Raw genomic sequence first — 20,358 nt, 5'->3', positions numbered from 1 at the left:
TCTTCCAGAAGTCTAAGTGGTCCTCTATGCTTTTATTTACTTATTTTTAAAGAGTTTTTTATTTTATGTAACAGGGTTTTGCCTGAATGCATGTCTGTGCACGATATGCATGCAGTGCCCAGAAAGGCCAGAAGAAGATGGTAGAACCCTGGTTGAGAGCAACTATTTGAGTGTTAGGATCCAAACCCTGGTCTGCTACAAGAGGAACTGTTGAGATATGTTTCCAACCCTTGCTTTCTTAGTATCTGAAGCCAGATGTGGTAGAAGACACACACTTCTAATTCCAGCACTGTGGAGTTTGGGACAGGTGTTTGAGACCCATAGCAAGACTCCATCCTCAAATAAAGAGATGGAACAAAGCAGACATTTTGTTTCTATAAGCCTTTGTAAGCCTCTTATCTAAAAGCAGCTTCAAGTTGAAGTTTATCCCTTTAGAGGATGGCCTCAGAGGAGGGAGCACCTACTTCTCAGGCAGATTGGACTGCTGTGTATCTGTGAGGTAGCCTGTTAAAGGATCTTGCTGAGAGGTGTGGATGATGCACACCTATAGTCCTAGCTACACGTAAAGGCCGAGTCTGGAAGTTCAAAACCTGTTAGTCTGGGCAATATAGCAAAGCCTTAGCTCTTAAAATACAAGTCATAGTAATAATAATAGTTCAACCCATAATTCTTTTTCTTTTTTTCAACTTTGTTTGTTTGTTTTTTTAGGATGGGTTTCTCTATGTAGTCCTGGCTGTCCTGGAACTAGCTCTGTAGACCACCAGTGTGGCCTTGAACTCACAGAGATCTGCTTGCCTCTGCCTCTCTGCCTCTCTGCCTCTCTGCCTCTCTGCCTCTCTGCCTCTGCCTTCTGAGTGCTGGGATTAAATATGTATGCCATCACTGCCTGGCTCATAATTATTTTTCAAGGGGAAGGAAAAGCCAGGCCCATTTGAAACCATAACTGTAAGACACCCATGAAGTTGTGGATAAACAAAATGATTCAAGGACATTCTTCATGCTGCCTTCAATTGTACCCCTCTTCTAGACTATAAGCCTGTAACTTCTGAGCATTTTTTCAGTGGTTCCCGTTGGCATCAGGACCTCCCAAACCTATGATATCCCATAGGCGACAGCGTGACCTACAGACATGTTGTCAAGATGACAGCTACCATGTTCCCAGAATACATTTGCTCACCTCCCATCTTTTACCTGTGTTATGTCATTTTTCATATAAATAATGGGAACACCCCTCCCTTTCTCTCTCCTCTCCCCCTCTTCTCTTTCTTCCACCACTTTGTCTCTCCCTCCCAATAAACCCTCTTCCACATAGAACTGTCTCAGCCTAGTGTGCTGTTGAAACTCGACCTGGCACTGGAACACATCAGTTCCTTTGGACTATTTTCACTCACTTTTTACCAACCCTCTTGTTCTTCATAGTAAAGTAAGCTACATTTCCTTTAAACTTTGCTATTATTTCAGTTTGTGATTTTTTTCATATATTTTTCATAATCATTAATAGCATCCCCCCAAAAACCCTGCTCCCCTGTCCCAAGCAATTTTGTCCAAGTTTGGTTTGTTAAGCACAAACAGCAAATACAGCTTTTCTCAGCTGCCCACAGTTCCTCACTATAACCTTTAAATCTGCCCTTGCTCTGTAGGGGTTGGTTCTGATGCTAAGGTTCTGTTCTCCAATTGTTTCTCAATCCATCAATAAAGATGCCAGAGGCATAGGTGGAATAGGTAGGACTTCCAGGTCCTCACAGGCAAGCCAGCAGATGCAGGAGAGAGAGGAAAGGAGTTTTAGACATGTTTTGGAGGGGGAAAAGCCAACCACTCATGTGAGATCTTGGGGTGTTGAGCTGGGACTGAAGTTGGCTGAGCAACTGAAGCTAGGGCAGGTTGAGAGGTGATGAGCTAAGACTACTGGGAAGGGTACACTAGCTGGGGTAGATTGGAGGTGCCCAGCAGCTGAGCCAAGAAGGTTGAATTTAAGCAATGTGTGTGTCTGTGTTTTTCATCCTCAGATCTAATATTCTCTGGGGCCAGAGCTTAGCAAGGTAGCAAAAGCTACATGTAACATTGCTCTTCATAAGCTGAACCATGTAGCTTTTGCCCCTTCATCATTCCAATGTGGACATGTATACTAAACCAAGCTATCATCCAAAAACAACACTGCAAGCGATTAATGAGACCAAGCTGGTCTACAGATTCCCCAACACAGATAGGTGCCAAATGGGTTGTGGGGGGCAGAGAGCATCTATGACATCCAGGGTGATACTAAGTGGGATAATGAGGGATTCCAGAGCCATGGAGAGGTTTATTTTGTTTCTGTAATTACTGTTTGGTGGGGCTAGAAACTGAACCCTAGGGCATAGCAAACAATGATTAGGCAAGTTCTCTACCACTGAGTTATATCTCTAGCTCTTTCTTAGGGAAAGCATGCCTTGTTTTTTTTTTTTTAGGAAGTAGTCAGGCGGTGGCACTTGGGATTCTGAGGCAGACCAATCACTGTGAGTTCAGGGCCAATCTGGTCTACAGAGCTAGTTCTAGGATAGCCAAGGTTATACAAAATACCCTGACTGGAAAAACAAAACAAACAAAACAAAAGGAAGAAAGTAGAGACTGGTAAATAAGTAAAAGGTATCATTAGATTAAATAGAGAAAATAGAGAGGACTTCTGCAATAAGGTATTTCTGTAATCCCAGCAAATAAGAGACTAAGGCAGAAAGATCCATAAACTTGAGGTCAGCTTGGGCTACACAGTGAACCTGCACACATACACACATGCGAACGCCTGTCTCATGGCTCAGAAAAGGTCCTTTGTCAAGCTGTAACCAAAGTTACACAAATTAGCTCTGCAGAGTGAAGCCAAGAGATGCTGACTCCCAAGCCTGACTAAAACCTGAGAATGCATCACCATGAAGTAAGCAGGCACCAGGGTTGAGCTGTGCAGTTTCAGCCTGTACAAGATTTACCCGGGACACGAGCGGCACTACTCCAAGACCAACGGGGAAGGTTTTCCAATTTCTTAATGCAAAATGTGAGTCTGCATTCCTTTCCAAAAGGAATCCTCAGCAGATAAACTGGATTGTCCTCTACAGAAGAAAACACAAGAAAGGGCAGTCGGAAGAAATTCAAAAGAAAAGAACCCGCCGTGCAGTCAAATTCCAGCGAGCCATCACTGGTGCGTCTCTTGCTGATATAATGGCCAAGTGGAATCAGAAACCAGAGGTTAGGAAAGCCCAATGAGAGCAGGCTATCGGGGCTGCCAAGGAAGCAAAAAAGGCTAAGCAGGCATCAAAGAAGACAGCAATGGCTGCTGCCAAGGCCCCCACAAAGGCAGCACCTAGACAAAAGATTGTGAAGCCTGGGAAGGTCTCTGCCCCCAGAGTAGGTGGGAAACGATAGTGTGGTAGATCAGAGTTTGAAATAAAGATCTATCTTTAAGGAAAACAAAAACAAAAAACACACAAAACAGAAAAACCTGAGATTACAAGTGACGGAGGGGGTTGCCATCACACCTCTAACCCATAAATTGTTTCTGTCTGAAAGAATTACAAGAATGGAAATGGAGAGGAGCCTGAGGAAATGAAGGTCCAGCGACAAGGCCCAAAGTGGGATCCAGCTCAAGGGGAGGTCCCAAGGCCTGGCACTATTACTGAGGCTATGGAACGCTCACAAAAAGGGATCTATCATGACTGCCCTCGGAAAGACCCAACAAGCAGCTAAAAGAGTCAGATGCAGTCATTTGCACCCAACCAATGGACAGTTGCAGCTGATCCCTGTCATTGAATTAGGGAAGGCTGAAAGAAGCAGAGGAGAAGGGCGATTCTGTAGGAGGACAGTCTTAATTAACCTGGACCCTGAGATCACATACAGTACACACCAGCTGATATGAGGCCCCCAACACACATACAGTAGAAGACTTCCAGGTCTATGTTCATTCAGAGATGATGCACCTACTAACCCTCAAGAGACTGGAGGCCCCAGGGAGTTTGGAGGTCAGGCGAGGTGGGGAGTGGGGGCATCCACAAGGAGATGGGGTGGTGGGGGGAGGTGTGGGATGTGGAGCAGTCGGAGGATGGACAGGGAGAGGCGGGGAATGGAATATGGAGTATAAAAAATGAATTACAAATAAAATTAAATTAAAAAAAACTCTGAGAATGCTCACTTATTTATCTCTTCAAAGTCTCCTCTTGTTGAGGCTTCTGTTATGTAACAAATCAGTGGCAGACTTGCCAGGCTTCACTCTGTCTCAATTTTAGACACGTTTCAGAGCTTTCAGAACAGAACAACTCTGACATACAGACAAAAAGAAAATAAACCTAGTTGAGACAAATGTAGTAATGAGTCTCTAAAATAAACAAGGGATAACTGTACAAGAAAAAAATTGATACAGTATATTCCAGATCACCAAAGATCAAAAGTTTTCTTCCTCACTGAAATCTGTGCTGAATCTGGAAAATAATCAATATTATGATATAAATAACCTGGACCTTGCACAGTAAATGTTTCTGAGTAACTATGAATGAATAGCTTTTAAAATGCCTCCTTGGTAATTATCTGAGAATAATTAACCCCTAGCTCATCTGTATGCCATTCAAGTTGTTTTTATTTTATTTGTATAAATAAGACATCTCTAAAATAAGACAATAATACAACTCTCTATGGTATCCAGTTTCTTTTTGCAAAAATGGAGGTCAACACAACAGCCATAGTTGAAGGCAAATTCATACCACTCCCAACTCCTTAGGAATGAGGTTTCACACTTGGATGTTCTGAAATTGTGTACAAAAATGCCAAGAGTACTAATAGCCCCAAACTTCACAAGTGTGAAATACAGCACACTGCCTACCCAGAACCTGTGTGTACCAGGACCCCTCTGCATCAAAGCCCTGCATGGCAGACTTACTCTACCTTGATGGTGTCAACAGCTTATGGGACAAGGGTAGGATGCTGAGACTCACGAGTGTCAACAAGTGTTTTCTAGTAACGAGTGTCACCAGGGGAAGGGTCCATCAGGTTACCCCACATGTAGACAAACACTTTCCACCTTTTAGGCTCCACCAACTGACTGTAAAGAGACTGTTCACCCCTACAAATGCCTAAGGAAATAAGCTCTATGGTTCTGTTGCATTTAAGAACTACACTGAAAACCTATTTACCTTTTTAAGAATTTGGTCAGAGTTCTAGTACCTGTTAATAATGCCCAGGCTTCCCCAGTGGGAGGCCTGGATAGAGATGGTAGACCCACGTTAGGGTTCCTAGGCTGCAGGATGCTCTTCCCAGGCACAGAGGAGGAGATGTCTCCTCAACCTAATGTAAGATCCTATCCCCAGACACTAGCCTGATAGAAAACAAACTTTTCTAAACTCAGATCCAGCTCATTCACTTGACCAAGGACTCAATGTCCCCACATCTCACCTTCTACATCTGTGGAATTAAAGGCAGTTTTCTTTTCTTTTCTTTTCTTTTTTTTAAGATTTATTTATTTTATTTATATGAGTACACTGTAGTTGTCTTCAGACACACCAGAAGAGGGCATCAGATCCCATTACAGGTGGTTGTGAGCCACCATGTGGTTGCTGGGAATTGATCTCATGACCTCTGGAAGAGCAGTCGGTGCTCTTAACTGCTGAGCCATCTCTCCAGCCCTAAAGGCAGTTTTCTACTCCAGCCTTGTGGAAGAAGACTTCACTATTTTTTAGAAACACAACCCCGAAACTCCGCAGCAGGACCATCTTTCTTTTCCTTTGTTAGTTGGTTTGCTTGTTTGTTTTGAGATAGGGTCTTAAAAAGCTGGCCTGAAACTCATTATGTAGCTGAGGATGACCTTGAACCCTTGATCCTCCTGCCTCCACCTTCCAAGTGTTGGGATAAAGGGTGTGTGCCACCTTGCCAGGCTCAGGAGCTTCAAGGTTTCTCAGCTCAACTTCTACCCAATTTTTTTTTTTTCCCGAGACAGGGTTTCTCTGTATAGCCCTGAGTGTCCTGGAACTCACTCTGTAGACCAGGCTAGCCTCGAACTCAGAAATCCGCCTGCCTCTGCCTCCCAAGTGCTGGGATTAAAGGCGTGTGCCACCACGCCCAGCCTGCCCAAATTTTCTGTCTGTACTGTCTGGTATCATTTACTCTCTTCCTCCTTTCTGTTTATGCTCTTTGGACATTTCTCAGTTCATTACATGAGGAGACTCTGAGTCACCAGTTGGCAATTCCAGTGTGTAATTTAACCCCATAAACTAAAATTCTTTTCAAAATGTGCTAATTTTTATTTTTGCACCAGCTCCCCACCCTCCTAACTAGTAATGTGGTCATAAAATTAACTGAATGTTTTCTGTGCCACCTTTTTAAGTCTGTAACCTTAATTTTTGTTTGCTTAATGTTTTTATCCTGTAGTACTGGGGAATGAACCCAGGTCTTCATGCTGCTAGCTGCTAGGGCTCTAACACCTTAAAAAGTCTATACCTTTTTAAGATTTTACACTCAGAGTCAAGGTCTCACTAAGGTCAACTTGTGATCTTCCTGCCTCAACTTTAGGAACTGTTAGAATCACAGGCATGCATGACTACATCATGTTTTCTCAGCCAGGCAGGCTGGCATATACCTGTAACCCCAGCACTTGGTAGGTTGGGGATCAAGTATGCATTCTGCTATACAGCAATTCTGAGGCCAGCCTGGACTACAAGAGACCTCAAAACCTCTTTCAGTTCTTCACATGTCTACTGGTTCCAAAACATATAGTAATCCCAATATTTATTTTCCATTATTTTCTAGTCCATGTGTTTTGTGTTCCTTTGTAATTCTTGGTTTCTTCTTCAATTCTACTATAATCCTTCTCAGTGGCTCACCCTAAAGGAAATCAGAACAACACATGGTATGGACAAGAAGTCTGCTACTGTATGGAGAAGGTGGGAAGGGTCAGGGTCCAGGCTGCTCTGCTTGGGCATGAATTGGGAATTATGGCCCTTGTGTGGCTATGTTCTCATATTAAAGCCCCATTTCTTTTTTCAGAAAGAAACACACAAGTATGTTAGCTCCAGATTGGAAAAAAAAAAAAAAAAGCTACAACAATTATGGAGCCAGAGCAGCTGGGGGCTGTTAACTTTAATCAAAGTTCAGCCAGGATGTTTCAAGTAATAGGAAGTAGATTTATAATCTCTTTATATTCCCCCCACGCCCACCCCACTCATCTTTCTTTTTCTTATGACCAAGGCACAAAAACAAGCCGTTTCCTTCATCCCCTTGAACTGTGTGGATGGAGCAGCAATGCTTTACTGATGTTTCTCAGCCCCACTGGAGACCCTGAAAAGTTGGGTCAGATTAGAGATCAAGTCCTGCAGCAGGGGTGAGAGTTCCCTGTGGCTGCTAAAACAGGTTACCATACACACCATAGATTTCTTCCCTTGAGGTTCTGGCAAATCTAAATGACGTCAAGCTGTTCATAGTAGCACTTGTGTAGAAACTCAGCACTTGGCATACAGAAGCATGAGAACTGTAAGTTTGAGGACAGTTTAACCTTCATGGCAAAATCATGTATCATACCAACAAGATGGACTTGCCTGTGTTAGCCCAACCAAAAGTAACTAAAAGCCAAGAGTGCATGAAAATTGGTTCTAAGGCATGGATATCTGGCACTAACTAAATGTGTTCTGACCTTGCATTCTATTTATTATACAAGAGCAGAGATCGCAAGTACAGGACAGAGGGTAAGTGCTAATTCTCTGTGGCTGCTGTATCGGGCTCCTACAAACAGGGAGGCTCGAACATGACACTTTTCTCCTCTTACAGTCTGAAGTCAGCTTCAGTTGGCTCACATAAAGAGGTAATATAGACTGCTCTCCCTCTGGAAGCTCTAGAGGAAGACTCTACTCCCTTGCCTTCGTAAGCATCTAGAAGCTACCAGAATTCCTTGACTTCAGGACCCTTCCAATTCTGCTTCAGTCAGTCAGAAACACCAGTCTGGTTTCCATGTGACTCCTTCTTGTGGCAATTAGGGGCCTGGTGGGTAACCCAGAATAACCTTTGCATCCCAAACTCTTCAGTTTAATCATGGCTTGTCTTTTTTGCCACGTAACCTCAGTTTCCAGGGATACAGATGCTAATACCTTTTGGGGGGCATTACCTAGACTCCCACAGTGTTCTCTTACTCAGTTGGATGGGTTCCTGGAAGAAGCTTCCCTCCCATTCATCTAATACTAATTTATGAGTATAAGGTCTAGGAGTAGGCAAGACACAGGAAAAGCTGGTTTGTGAATACCAGCAGAGGGACTTTCTTAGTATTCTGCTCCTTTCTGGTCACAGATTTCCCATTCCCAAAGTATTTGGCAGTCGAGCTGTCTGTAGTCTGTATTCGGCAGACACATAAACATCACATCACTTTTCTTTGCTTGGATGCAGCTCTTGTTCCACAAACCCTCAAAGTTGTACAATCATCCACCTGTCACATAGAAGCTCAATTTTGAACTACAATTGGACTTCAAAGTCCCAACTGTTCACTTGTGTCAAAGTCTCATTACATTACCACAGTAAAAGTCCGTTACTGCATCCTTAGACTAAGTGAGGGGAAGGAACCAAGCTTTGCCAGGACTCACCAAACCTCTTGTAACCGAAGGACTGCACCTCCTCTTCCTCTGCAAAGTCGTCTGTAGAAAAAAACATATAGTGTTAGCCCTGGCAGGGACACAGTAGCACAGAATGGGGGCAGGATGCAATTGTCCTGGCCCCAACCAGAAACACCCTTCTCTTCCCTTAAGATTTCCTATCACAATGGCTTTCCTTCGCTCCTGGACCTCCCCTGGCTTTCTGAGGAGGATCACTGGCCCTCTGCATTGGCTAGAATGCTTTTCCATCTTAATAATGGCTTCCAATCCAGACTCTAGCTAACTAGACTGAACTACCCAGGTTCTATTATATCCATTCATTTCGGTATTATTCTCTGATATCATCTTCACTTGTTTACATGTGTACACACATGTGGTCATATATGTTCACTGCTATCATTGTACTTCCTATATAGACAGACGGACATAAATAAACCCCCATTGCTTATAATGATGCTTGTTGAAAAGCAGGGCTTGATAAAATGTTGGTGAATGAATGGCAGAATTAACCAATTGTCTAAGCTAAGTTAAGGGACAGTTCAAGCTGTCTCCTTTAGATACTCTCAACAACTACTACAGCATCTCAGAACCCCAAAATTGCTCTTGAAATTACAATGAGATTCTTCCCCATCTGTAAGATAAGTGAGGTTAACAGAGGATTCCCAGCCTGACAACAGGCAGTGCTTCTGTAGAGTTTCTAGATAAAGAATCACAGTAGTGACAAGAGACTTCTAAGTCACGATAAACTAGTTCCTACCAGGAGTCACCAAGTCATCTGAACTCAGACATGACAAGATTCCTCACCCAGGGACCAAGAGCTGCTCATTGGATTTCTACAAGAGAAGGGTCTAGAGAGAGCAGGTACTGTAAAGATAAGGTCAGGCCATGCCATTACCAGAAGCCCTGATCAAATACACATTCCTCTAATTACAACAAATAGGGCTATATCCTAATAAACTTATCATGTGTTAAAAGTATTATAGGCTTAATATATCCTATTTTAGATATAGTCAGAAGGAAGTAACCAATATTATAGCTTAAAAATATAGTAAGCAGCTAAAAATGGTTCAGCCTAGGACAAGCATTCTACCTCTGAACTATATCCTTTGCTTAGAAACACATGAATATGTTTAGAAATACATATATGCATTTACCTTATGTGATCATATGTATATGTGTACATATGTATGTATATAAGTATTTACATCCACCCATCCATTCTCCAGGGATGAGTTATTGAATCCCAAGTGGCTAGCCCTAAACACATATGGAAATATGAGCAATACTAAATAGGGTATTGTGTATGGTGTGTGTGTGTGTGTGTGTGTGTGTGTGTGTGTGTGTGTAACAATAATTTTAAAAGATGTTATGAATTTGAGAAAAGTAGGAGGATGTGAGAAAAGTTAGAGAGGGGAGAGGGCAGATGGAAATGATATAAATGCTCATGTATGAAATCCTCCAAAAATTATTTGTAAAGAGTATTGCTTGCCCCAAGTATTTATTATTTTTTTGAAATTAAAGTTTAGATTATTTTAAGTTATATTAAAACAATATTCTAAACAATTACCAAGGTTGGTGAAACTTTTGGGGGGTAGTGCTTGTAATTCCTCTTATGAGCATATATATTATTGGCAAACACTCTACAAGTGGGATGGCATACCCCCTTTGACTAAATTGCCTAGAGTAGCCTTGAACTTGTGATCCTTCTCCCTTAATCTAGTAGATAGGATAGATGGTCATACTACCAGGACCTGGGAGTACTTTGAATTTGATCTTCTTATGCCTAGAATATCAATCACACTTGATATCACAGTAGCCCAATTTCATCTTCTGCTTTTCTTTGAAGACATTTTCTTCAACAACTTTGTATTTGCCACATTTTTGTCAAAAGTTTAAGTAAGGGTCTATTTGAGCCGTGGTTTTAGGATACCATCCACCATGGTGGGAAGGCATGGGTCACTCTGCAGTTACCAGCCAAAAGACACCAAGAAGTGAAAGCTGACACTCAGCAGTATGCTTCCTCCTCCTCCTCCTCCTCCTCCTCCTCCTCCTCCTCCTCCTTCTTCTTCTTCTTCTGATTTTTTTGTCTTTGTTTTTGTTTTTTTGAGACAGGGTCTCTCTAAGTCACCCTGGTTATCCTGGAACTCAGGAGTAGACCAGTATGGCCTTGAACTAACAGAGACCTACCTCTACATCCCAAGTGCTGGCATTAAAAGTGTGCTACCATGCCCCCTGCCATGGGGAGAGTTGCCCTCTGATTTTAACATGTGTGCCATGGCCTGTGTATTATACATACGTATGCATACACACTCACATGGCAAAAAAGAAGGAAAGAAAGAAAACAAAGAAAGCTTGCTTAAAACTTTTTAAAAATATATTCTGTCATCACTGGACTATGGGAAACTTTTGTTCTTAGTAAATTAAATGTATTTTCTATCACTAATTTATCAATCAGTTCAAATCTGTCCTCCAAAAGAAAATATCTCTGTCCCTAACCTGTCTACCTAATCCCCACCTAGGGCATGCCCTACCTGCTACCCATAATTACAGTTGCTTATGCATTGACTTAATCTTGCCCACCGGCCTGTAAGTTCCTTGGGGATGAGCTTCATTCATGTTATATGATATTTCTACATTGACTTGCATTGAAAGTACATACAAATATTTCTTCAGGCAAAAGCAACAACAACAACAACCCAATAACAACAACAACAAAAAAATCCCAACTGGAGCTAGGAGTGTAGCTCAATGGTAGAGCATCTGCCTAGCATATTCAGGCTCCTTAGTGCGATCCCAAGTACCACCAGTAAAAACAACAAAAACGGAAACCAGTTAAGACGTGGTAGCCCAATATAAATAATAAATAGAAATACGAGATACCTTAATGGATTGCTAATGAAACAGACACGATGTCATATGGTTAAAAACTTATTAGACAGTTATATCTGTCTTGATACATGTTGTGATTGTGATTTCTTGGAGGTCATATCTTTATTGCTGTAACAAAACACAGGACAGAAGCAATTTGGGGAAGGTGTGGTAGTCTGAATGGTCCCCATAGGCTCATACATTTAAATAGTTGGTCTCCAGGTGTCAGAACTGTTTTGAAAGGTTGAGGAAGTTTGACTTTATTCAAGGAGATGTATTTCTTGGGGAGGTTTCAAAAACTTAGTATCATTTCCTGGTGTTCACTCTGCCTCCTGCTTGTGAATCAAGATCTCAGCTCTTTTTTACCACATTTTTGCTTGGTCATGATGGTCATGGACTGTGAAACTATAAACCCAATATAATACTTGTTTGCTTGCTTGCTTGCTTTTTTCTCCTCTCACCCCATACCCTCTCAAGTCAGGGTGTTTTCTCTGTTTAGCCCTGGCTCTCTTGGAACTTGGTCTGTAGACCAGGCTGGCCTTGAACCCAGAGATGATCCATTTGACTTTGCCTCTCAGGTAAAAGCTTTCTTTCATCATTTGCCTTGGTCATGATGCTTTGTTACAGCAGTAGAAAAGTAACCAAGACAGATGGAATAAAACTGGACAGTGGAGCCGGGTGGTGGTGCATTCAGGAGGCAGTGGCAGGCAAATCTCTGTGAGTTCAAAGACAGCCTGGTTTACAGAGCTAATTTCAAGAGAGCCAGAGCTACACAGAGAAACTCTGTCTCAAAAAACCAAAACCAAACCAAACCAAACCAAAAACCAAAAAACTGGACACTGAATTTGAGACACATCTCATTAAAAACATTCTGACATCAGGTCAATGGAACTACTAAGTAGATGAAGACACCTGTCTCTGAGCCTGACAACCTGAGTCCTAAAATTATCAGCTTCAACTGTTTGGTTCACTAAGCTCTGCCCATTATGTAGAAAGAGAGAATTGAATGCTAGAAGTTGCACTCTGATTTTGACATGTGTGGCCTGTGTGTTATATGCATGTATGTACACATGCATGGTCTAAGGAAAGAAAGAAAGAGAGAGAGAGAGAGAGAGAGAGAGAGAGAGAGAAAGATTTAAACTTTTAAAAATATATTCTGTCATCATCATCAGACCCATGGGAAATTTTTGTTCTTGGGTAAATTAAAAACTCAACCACTATTTTATCAAGAGGGAAATTGTACCATTACTCCAATGGCAAGTTCCCTGTGTGACTCTGTTTTCTGGGTAGGCCTGATTCTGATACCATCACAAGAATGAAAGTGGAAAGAACTACAGCATCTGAAGAGGGCACAGTACCAACACAACTTCCCATAGACGACAGCTCATTCCTGCCCTAGGACAGTTTCAACACATCTCTAGTTTGAAAACTACTTTGAGGACTTGCCTTCAAGGTCCTAACTGTATCACTCAATTAAATTAATATAAAGTTTTCATAACCTGGAATTAAATTACTGTCTGAAGATTATAATAATACAGTCTTCTATTACAGTGACTACAATAGTGAGTTGTGAACACTAGACACTATTCTGAACAACTGATCTACACTGACATGCTTCACCCTCAAAACAGCTCTCTTGGGTAGATAGCAATTACTGCTCTAATTTCACAAAAAATCCGAGGCCCTAGATCGTTCAGGACCTTTTTGTGCTCACCAGGCACTCCGGTTTCTTAGTCCACACTCTTGTGGCCATCCAGAAACTGCCAGGTCCAACTCTTTGGCTTGCTCAACATAATTATACTTCATGAGTTGGTAATCATTTAAAGCATGGATCATCTACTTTTAAGCTGGTTGTCTTAACGTTCAAATAATAAATCGCTTATTAACAACAGCCAGTTGTGAGCTGGAGAGATGGCTCAGCAGTTAAGAGCACTGACTGCTCTTCCAGAGGTCCTGAGTTCAATTCCCAGCAACCACATGGTGGCTCACAACCATCTGTAATGGGATCCGATCTCTCTTCTGGTGTGTCTGAAGACAGCTACAGTGTACTCTAATATACATAAAATAAATAAATAAATAAATCTAAAAACAAAATCAAAAACAAAAAACAGCAAGTTTCCTAACAGCACCGCCTTAAGAAAAGAAGGTCAGAGAAATGCTCATTTGCAGTAGAGCCAAACACTAACTACTTTTTACACAGCATGCTGAACGACCAGCCTTGTGGTGATGAACATTGCTTCCTAAGACACTGAGTTAGTTATGATGTAAAGGCATTTAGGAAACGCAGGAGCCATGTTTAAAATACCAAGTCCAATAAGTGTGCTTAATTAAAACCTCCCTCCATGTTGAGTACCACAATTCTATTTTTAAGAGTAGTGGTTAAATATTTTTATGATAAATTCTGAGGTTAAGAGTCCCCAGTACCCTTGAGATCTTAAACGTGGAATTACTAATTTCTGCTTACTTTGGCTTTCACTGCTATGTAATTAAAAAACGTCCCTTAAGCAACCAGCAGAGACTTTTCAACATACTATATTGGTTTTGGCTCTTCAAATGACACCTGTTTAAGTAGAAATCAAATCACTGCTTGATTGAAAGTGTTGGGTTGATAGTGTGATTAGAAACTGTTTTGTCAGCAGTAACAAATGAAACCATTTCTAAACAGAATGTCTACTACTCCTGAGTATCTTTTACAATCTGTCCTTTTAGGGGCCACTGAGATAGCTCAGTGGGAAAAAGCCACCAAGTCTGTCAACCTGAGTTCAAAGCTCGAGATTCATAAAGTAGAAGCAAAGAACTGACCAACATAATATCTTGACAACTCTGTTGATTGCATTTGGACTGTAAGTTTGAATACTGCTTCCCACTGACCACATGGGGCCCTTGAACTGAACGGGCAAACTCTCCAAGCCTGTCTGCCAATAATAAATAAGAATAGTTACTTGCCTGCAACAAGTAACAATGACTACCATGGTTGGAGCCCAAGAAACAGTAGATATTAGTAACAGGAAAAATAAAAGCCAGGCGGTGGTGGTGCATGCCTTTTGTCCCAAGCACCTGAATTTAAGCCCAGCCTGGTCTACAGAGCAAGTTCCAGGACAGTTAATGCTACACAGAGAAATCCTGTCTCAAAAAAAAAAAAACAACCAAAGGAAGGAAGGAAGGAAGGAAGGAAGGAAGGAAGGAAGGAAGGAAGGAAGGAAGGAAGGCAGGCAGGCAGGCACACAGACAACTGGGGGATATTATTAGTCCACCAGACATGTATAGGAAAGGGCATCATCTTTGGTATTTATTTTCCTAGGACCCTGTTCCTTGTAGCCACAGCCAAGTCTCTGAAAGATAAGACAGCCTATGCCTTGTGATGAAACACATTGCCTGTCAGGAAAGCTGGTTTGTCACCACTCTGAGCTTCCTCTCTAGGAACCTCACTCCTTCCTCCAAGTCTGTGTCCGATTTGCTATCAAGAGGGATGATTCACAATGCCAGGTTTACCCAAGGCCAAATATACTTTTTCTGTTACTAAACTTGAAGATCTGTTTTTGCTACCTAAAAGCTAATACTTTAAAGGCTGTATAAGTACCCTGGCATCAGAAGTTTAGAAATAATATTTTAATGAGAATAGGCATTTATTAGAAAATTAGACACTTGGTTGTAGCCCAGCTTGAAAGTTACCATTCCTGCCACACCATCATTGATGATAAGCCACCATGGCAAAAAGCTGGGGGCCTGGGGCAAAGGAAAACATGGAAGTCGTGGGGGAAATTGTATGGTAGACCACAGGGAACATCTATACTTAACAATAATTCAACCACGGCTTAAGAATGCCAAGTATCCCTAAACTAATGAAAAGTTAAAAGCATAATTAAGTTGTAAATTAGCTCTGCAAAAGGGCAGCTTCGATGCCCAACTAGCAAAAGAAAAGAGGCTTCACTGCATTTCTCCTTTCCTGCATTCAAGGGGTTCCTAGGGGTTCCCACTCAGCACAAGAATTTTCAAGAAAGCAAGCTGACTGAGTGTGGGAGAAAACTGATGGAGGCAGAAATAGGCCACTGAGCAGTGCACAGGTAAAGTATTATTACTAAGTAGTGTTTCACAAATGTGTATGTGCAGAAGTCAGCAGCTAAGCTGTGTTACCTGCTATAGTATTTCTTTTTTCTTTTTTCTCTTCTCTTCTCTTCTCTTCTCTTCTCTTCTCTTCTCTTCTCTCTTTCTTCTCTTTTCTTTTCTTTTCTTTCTTTTTTTTGGTGATAAGGTTTCAGTAGCTCAAGCTGGCCTCAAACTGCCTGCACAGCACAGGGTGAACAGAACTTCCAATGCTTCTACTTCTACCTTGAGAACCATCACATACTAAGTTTGTCTTGCAGGAGATTTAAAAGGCATTCTAAATAAGGATTCTGCTGCCTAGGCTACATCCCAGCCCCCGAGTACTCATCTGACTGTACAACTTCTTTGGGACAATTAAGAATCACTGTTTGGACTTCTGTAATCTCATGTGGTGCTGGCTCGGAAACTCATCAATATTTTCAGCATTCAGAACCAGGAATGCAATTTAATAATGACACGCCTAACTCAAAAGGAGTCAGATTCCTTCCTTAAAGAATGTGACTATCCAAAACCACGAGATTTATGGCGCCATGAAATATCTGAAAATGAAATTGGAAACAAACTAAAAAACAAAACAAAACAAAAAACAAAGAACTGTATTTTATTCAGTTTGGAGGTTGGCTGAACATGGAATAAGAGATTTTCTTCTGGAAATATAGAATAATTTCATTATTTTGATACTTGAGACTCCTGGGATGAAAGCACGAGAGCAGAGACAGATGTTTGCTAAATGCAACAGATAGGTGTTGCTCCGAGTCATAGCAGACTGGATAGTACAGGAATGGGTTACTGAAGAGGCTATGACCAAGGTTTAAGCATCAGAATTAGAAAACCGAATATCCTAAAATTGCTTGCTTCCTCAAGAGAAGCTCTAATTTTGACAGTCCCCAGAGTTTGTTTAATTAAAGAAGGCTAAAAATGATTTTTTCAGCAGCCAGACATTGTTTCCAAAGAATCAAACCCCAAACAGCAACAAATTACAGAGTGTTCATGCTCCTTATAGGAAATGGTTCTAGACCATGACTGTGGCTCAATGACAGAAAACATGTTTAAAACGTGGGAGGTACTAGGTTCAATTCCTAACATCACAATGAATAAATAATAGTAGAGCCTCCTCAGTGCTGAGGGCCAGAGTCTGAGTCAGACAAACAAACAAACTAACTAGGCACAGTACTTTCTATAACTTCCTCCACATACTTTACACCATCTTTAAATGACTTAATGTCTAATAAGAAAATAAATATTTCATACATAGTTGCTACACTGTCATTTAGGGAATAAAAAGGATAAAAGTCTGCACCTGTTCAACACAATTTTTTTTCCACTTACTTTCAATCCTCAGTTGAGTCTTCAGATGTAGAGCTGGTGACTACAGAAGACTGACTACAGTGCTTAAGCATTTAATAATCTTACTACTTTCATCACTTAGGGCATTTTAAAAGGAAAAATAAAAATAAGTGTAGTCCTGACCAACAAAGTACTCACTGCAACTCCTACCAATCCTCCTGCCTCAACCTCCGGAGTAGAAAAGTCAAATTCCAATGAAGTTAAATGAATTAAGAAACATATGACATAATCAGGACCCCAGGGATCCTGTTGTTGGGTTAATTACTACTGATGGCTAGGTAGCAGAATAATTACACTGGGCAGGGAGGGGCTGAGTTCAATTCTCAGCACTGCTAAAAAAAATGTCAAAATTTTAGCTGGACCTAGTATTTCAGGCACAGCGCCTGTAATCCCAGAATTCAGGAGATGAAGCCAGGCCGACTGAAAGGTACAGCAGCCTGGGCTATATAAACCCTGTTGCTATTAATTAAATGAGTTCTTCAAGTAGGGTATGGTGACACACATGTTATCTTAACACTAGGGAGGTTGAAATAAAAGGATCAGGAGCCAGCTTAGGTTATAGAGTAAACCTCTCTAATTAATTAATTAATTAATTAATTAAGATAAAACTACATACAGATTCACCAGTCCCTGGATCCAGTCTCCCTGACAGAGGAAGAAAGTGATGAGAGCTAATGGGCTCAGACCACAAGAGGTAAATTATGAACTGCCAATCTGGTCCCCAGTGAGTTATTAAGTCTCATCCAAAATGCGTTTAAAACCTGTGTTTTGCATTCCAAGGCTGGAATTGATGGAAGCGCAGGCATGCCTGAGGTGGTGCTGGGGCAGGGTTGTCTTGCCAAGAACTGAGAAACTGATAGACTTAACCATTGTCAATAAGTCATAAGGTACCTGTCGCTCCAGCTACTTGGGAGGCTGAGTCAGGTAGTTCTCAAGTTCACTGCCTACACTTGCAGGCCCTAGATCAGACTGAATAATTTAGTGAGACCCTATCTTTCTATCGTAAATTAAAAAGCGGAGAGAAGTAATGGATGTAGTTCAGTGGGATCGGGCCTAATTTCAATTCCCGCTTTAGGAGTTAGGGGAACTCTAGCTAAGAAACACGCATGTTTTCTAAGTAGTTAATAAGGGGGAAGGCAATAGAAACAGAGGCAGAGTGTGAAAGCACATCACAGCGTTTTAAAAGTCTCAAGTCAGCTGGGCAGTGGTGGCGCATGCCTTTAATCCCAGCACTTGGGAGGCAAAGGCAGGCGCCTGGTCTACAGAGTGAGTTCCAGGACAGCCAGGTCTACACAGAGAAACCCTCTCTCGAAAAAACAAAACAAAAAAGTCTCAAGTCAGAAAGTTGTGGCCTGTTCTGAGTATCCTTTCCTTGGGACAAGCCTCTTAGCACCTGGCTTACAGTCGCGTTCCTTGCAGTTCCCTCCAGTGAAGACACAGCAGCGCCTTTGGAAGGCGTTTGCTTCCACAGGACCGGGATCTCCACGTAGTTCAGCACGAACTTCACGGAGCAGATACTTTCCAAATCCCTCGAGCTCCTAGGGCGCCCCCCTCAGCCTAACTGATCGCATCACGTAGTCTGGAGTGGCTGGAAACTCAGAAGTCATTTCGCATTCAGCCCAGGACCGCGCAGGGAATGAAACGTTTTACCCCAGTCCCAAACCAGGAACTTCAGCCTTGAGTAAACACTACTCCCGTCTATTTTTTAACGACGCACCCCATCTCCGATGGCCCGACTGTAATTATTTATCTCCCACATAAATCAAGGTTCTGCTGACAAATCCGCATGTTTCCACTAGACTGAAGATTGCTCCCCACCCCCAGGCCGTGGTCTCCAGATTCTTTTAAAAAGCAAGATAAAATCTGACACTCCAATAAACCCGCCTGCAGAGGACATCACCTAGGGGACCAATATCAGCAAGATTTGTGGCATTCCCTGGGCACACGTGGGGACAGCTAGTCCCTGGGCAGGCGCAGGGAAAGGAGCAGTTATTTTCCAGTCAGTGGATCCGATGGAGAGAGATGCCAAACGCACTTTCCTAGCCAGCTGAACTCCGCGGGCACCTAATCGTTGCCAGATGTGCCGCGCGCGCACCGAGGACATCCCGAGTCCCGGGAAAACAGCCGGCCTGTGGCAGTGTGACGTCTGGGACCGCGGAAGGGTCATCGGGCGAGGGCAGAGGACCCGGGAGAGTGGCAAGCGCGACAAACCCACTCGGAAGAATGATGATGCCTAAATCTCCTCCGCATGTTTTTTCAATTACAAAGTTGGAAACTGAAATCCGTAAACAACGATTTGGGATTTCTAAAGGACTGAGGAGACCCACGAAAAAGGAGAGCGCCTGAGCACTTCCCAACCCCAGCCTCGAGGGCTCCCGCTGTGCGGCGCGGCGTTCCTCGAGTCCGAGGGCGACCGGGGCGCCCGGGCTACACCTCCGCCGACCTTCCGTGAGCCCCAAAGACCGCTGCCGCCCTACCTTTCATGGTGACTGAGGACACGCTCCGCCCGGAGAAGTCGTACCAGTGTCTCTCACTGCACGCCCATGGCAGCCTTCAGCGTTCCAGCCCTAGCGTCCCGTTCCGCACTCTGCTGCCGCGGGGCCGCCGCGCGCCTCTCACCCCGGGCGGGAGGCGCCGCTCCCCCTTGCGCCCCTCCCCCTGGCCGCTTGTCCGGCCGCGCCCACGCCCCTCCGCAACCTTCGCTCCGCCCTCGGCCGCTCTCCCGGCCCTCCGAGGCCGCCCCGCACCCTCGTGGGTCCCTCTTTCTCCAGCCCGACCTGCATTCTAGAGAAATCCGTAGAACCCCTCTCGCATGCGCGGAAGACACTGCTTGCTAGGCTTGTTTCTAGAACGCAGACCATCTCTAGAGTGTTGGGCAGAAAGTTGGGGAGCAATGAGGCCACAGTAAATTCGTCCTTTTGTCAAAAACTCTGGGGGCATAGAGGTCCTCGAGGTTCAAGTTGGCAAGCGTCTGTGTAAATTGGTGTTGGCTGAAAAGCCCCGGAGAACGCTCTAAGAACCCTGAATCACCACTGGACAGACATAGACTCTACAGAACACAGACAAGACTACAACTTTAAAGTTAGGATCTTCCAGAGATGACTTGTTGTTTGTTTGCTTGTTTTAATTTTTCCAAAATAGCACCTCCTTATGGCTGGAAAATTTATTCTACCACGTCCCAACCCCCAACTATCAGGTTGACTCTTGTTTTAACACCACGAAAGGAGGCCTTGATGAGAGACTTCCTAAGTTCCTTTAACAGTCACCAATCATGTGGGCTTAGGGGTCTATTTATTTAGGGAAGTCTGGGTTGCTTTATTGCCTGACAACATAAACTGGTGTGTGGGAAGGTGAGGGTAGAGGAATTCTCCTCAGCCATTCAGTAGCTTATTAAAAAACTCCAACAAAACACTAACAGGTAGGGACTGAAGATTGCTTAGACCTTGTAGCTGTAGGT

The 20,358-nt window shown here is 42.9% G+C and overlaps 1 protein-coding gene and 1 pseudogene across 1 annotated transcript in view; one reads left to right on the top strand and one right to left on the bottom strand.

Annotated features, from left to right (window-relative positions):
* LOC110285102 (large ribosomal subunit protein eL24-like) overlaps window positions 1-3,445 on the top strand; it is a 38,778-nt pseudogene extending 35,333 nt beyond the window's left edge.
* Colec12 (collectin subfamily member 12) overlaps window positions 1-19,514 on the bottom strand; it is a 173,831-nt gene extending 154,317 nt beyond the window's left edge. Inside the window, exons 1-2 of the mRNA XM_029472146.2 lie at window positions 19,379-19,514; window positions 8,574-8,624 (exon numbers count right to left, since the gene is read on the bottom strand). Of these exons, the coding sequence (XP_029328006.1) occupies window positions 8,574-8,624; window positions 19,379-19,385 (58 nt within the window). The 5' untranslated portion in view covers window positions 19,386-19,514. The remainder of the gene's footprint in view (window positions 1-8,573; window positions 8,625-19,378) is intronic.
* Between the last annotated feature and the right edge of the window lie 844 nt (window positions 19,515-20,358).

The sequence above is a fragment of the Mus caroli genome, unplaced genomic scaffold, assembly GCF_978045245.1.
Source record: "Mus caroli unplaced genomic scaffold, Mus_caroli_1 scaffold_19, whole genome shotgun sequence".
NCBI lineage: Eukaryota > Metazoa > Chordata > Mammalia > Rodentia > Muridae > Mus > Mus caroli.
This window is presented reverse-complemented; position numbering and strand designations above follow the sequence as displayed.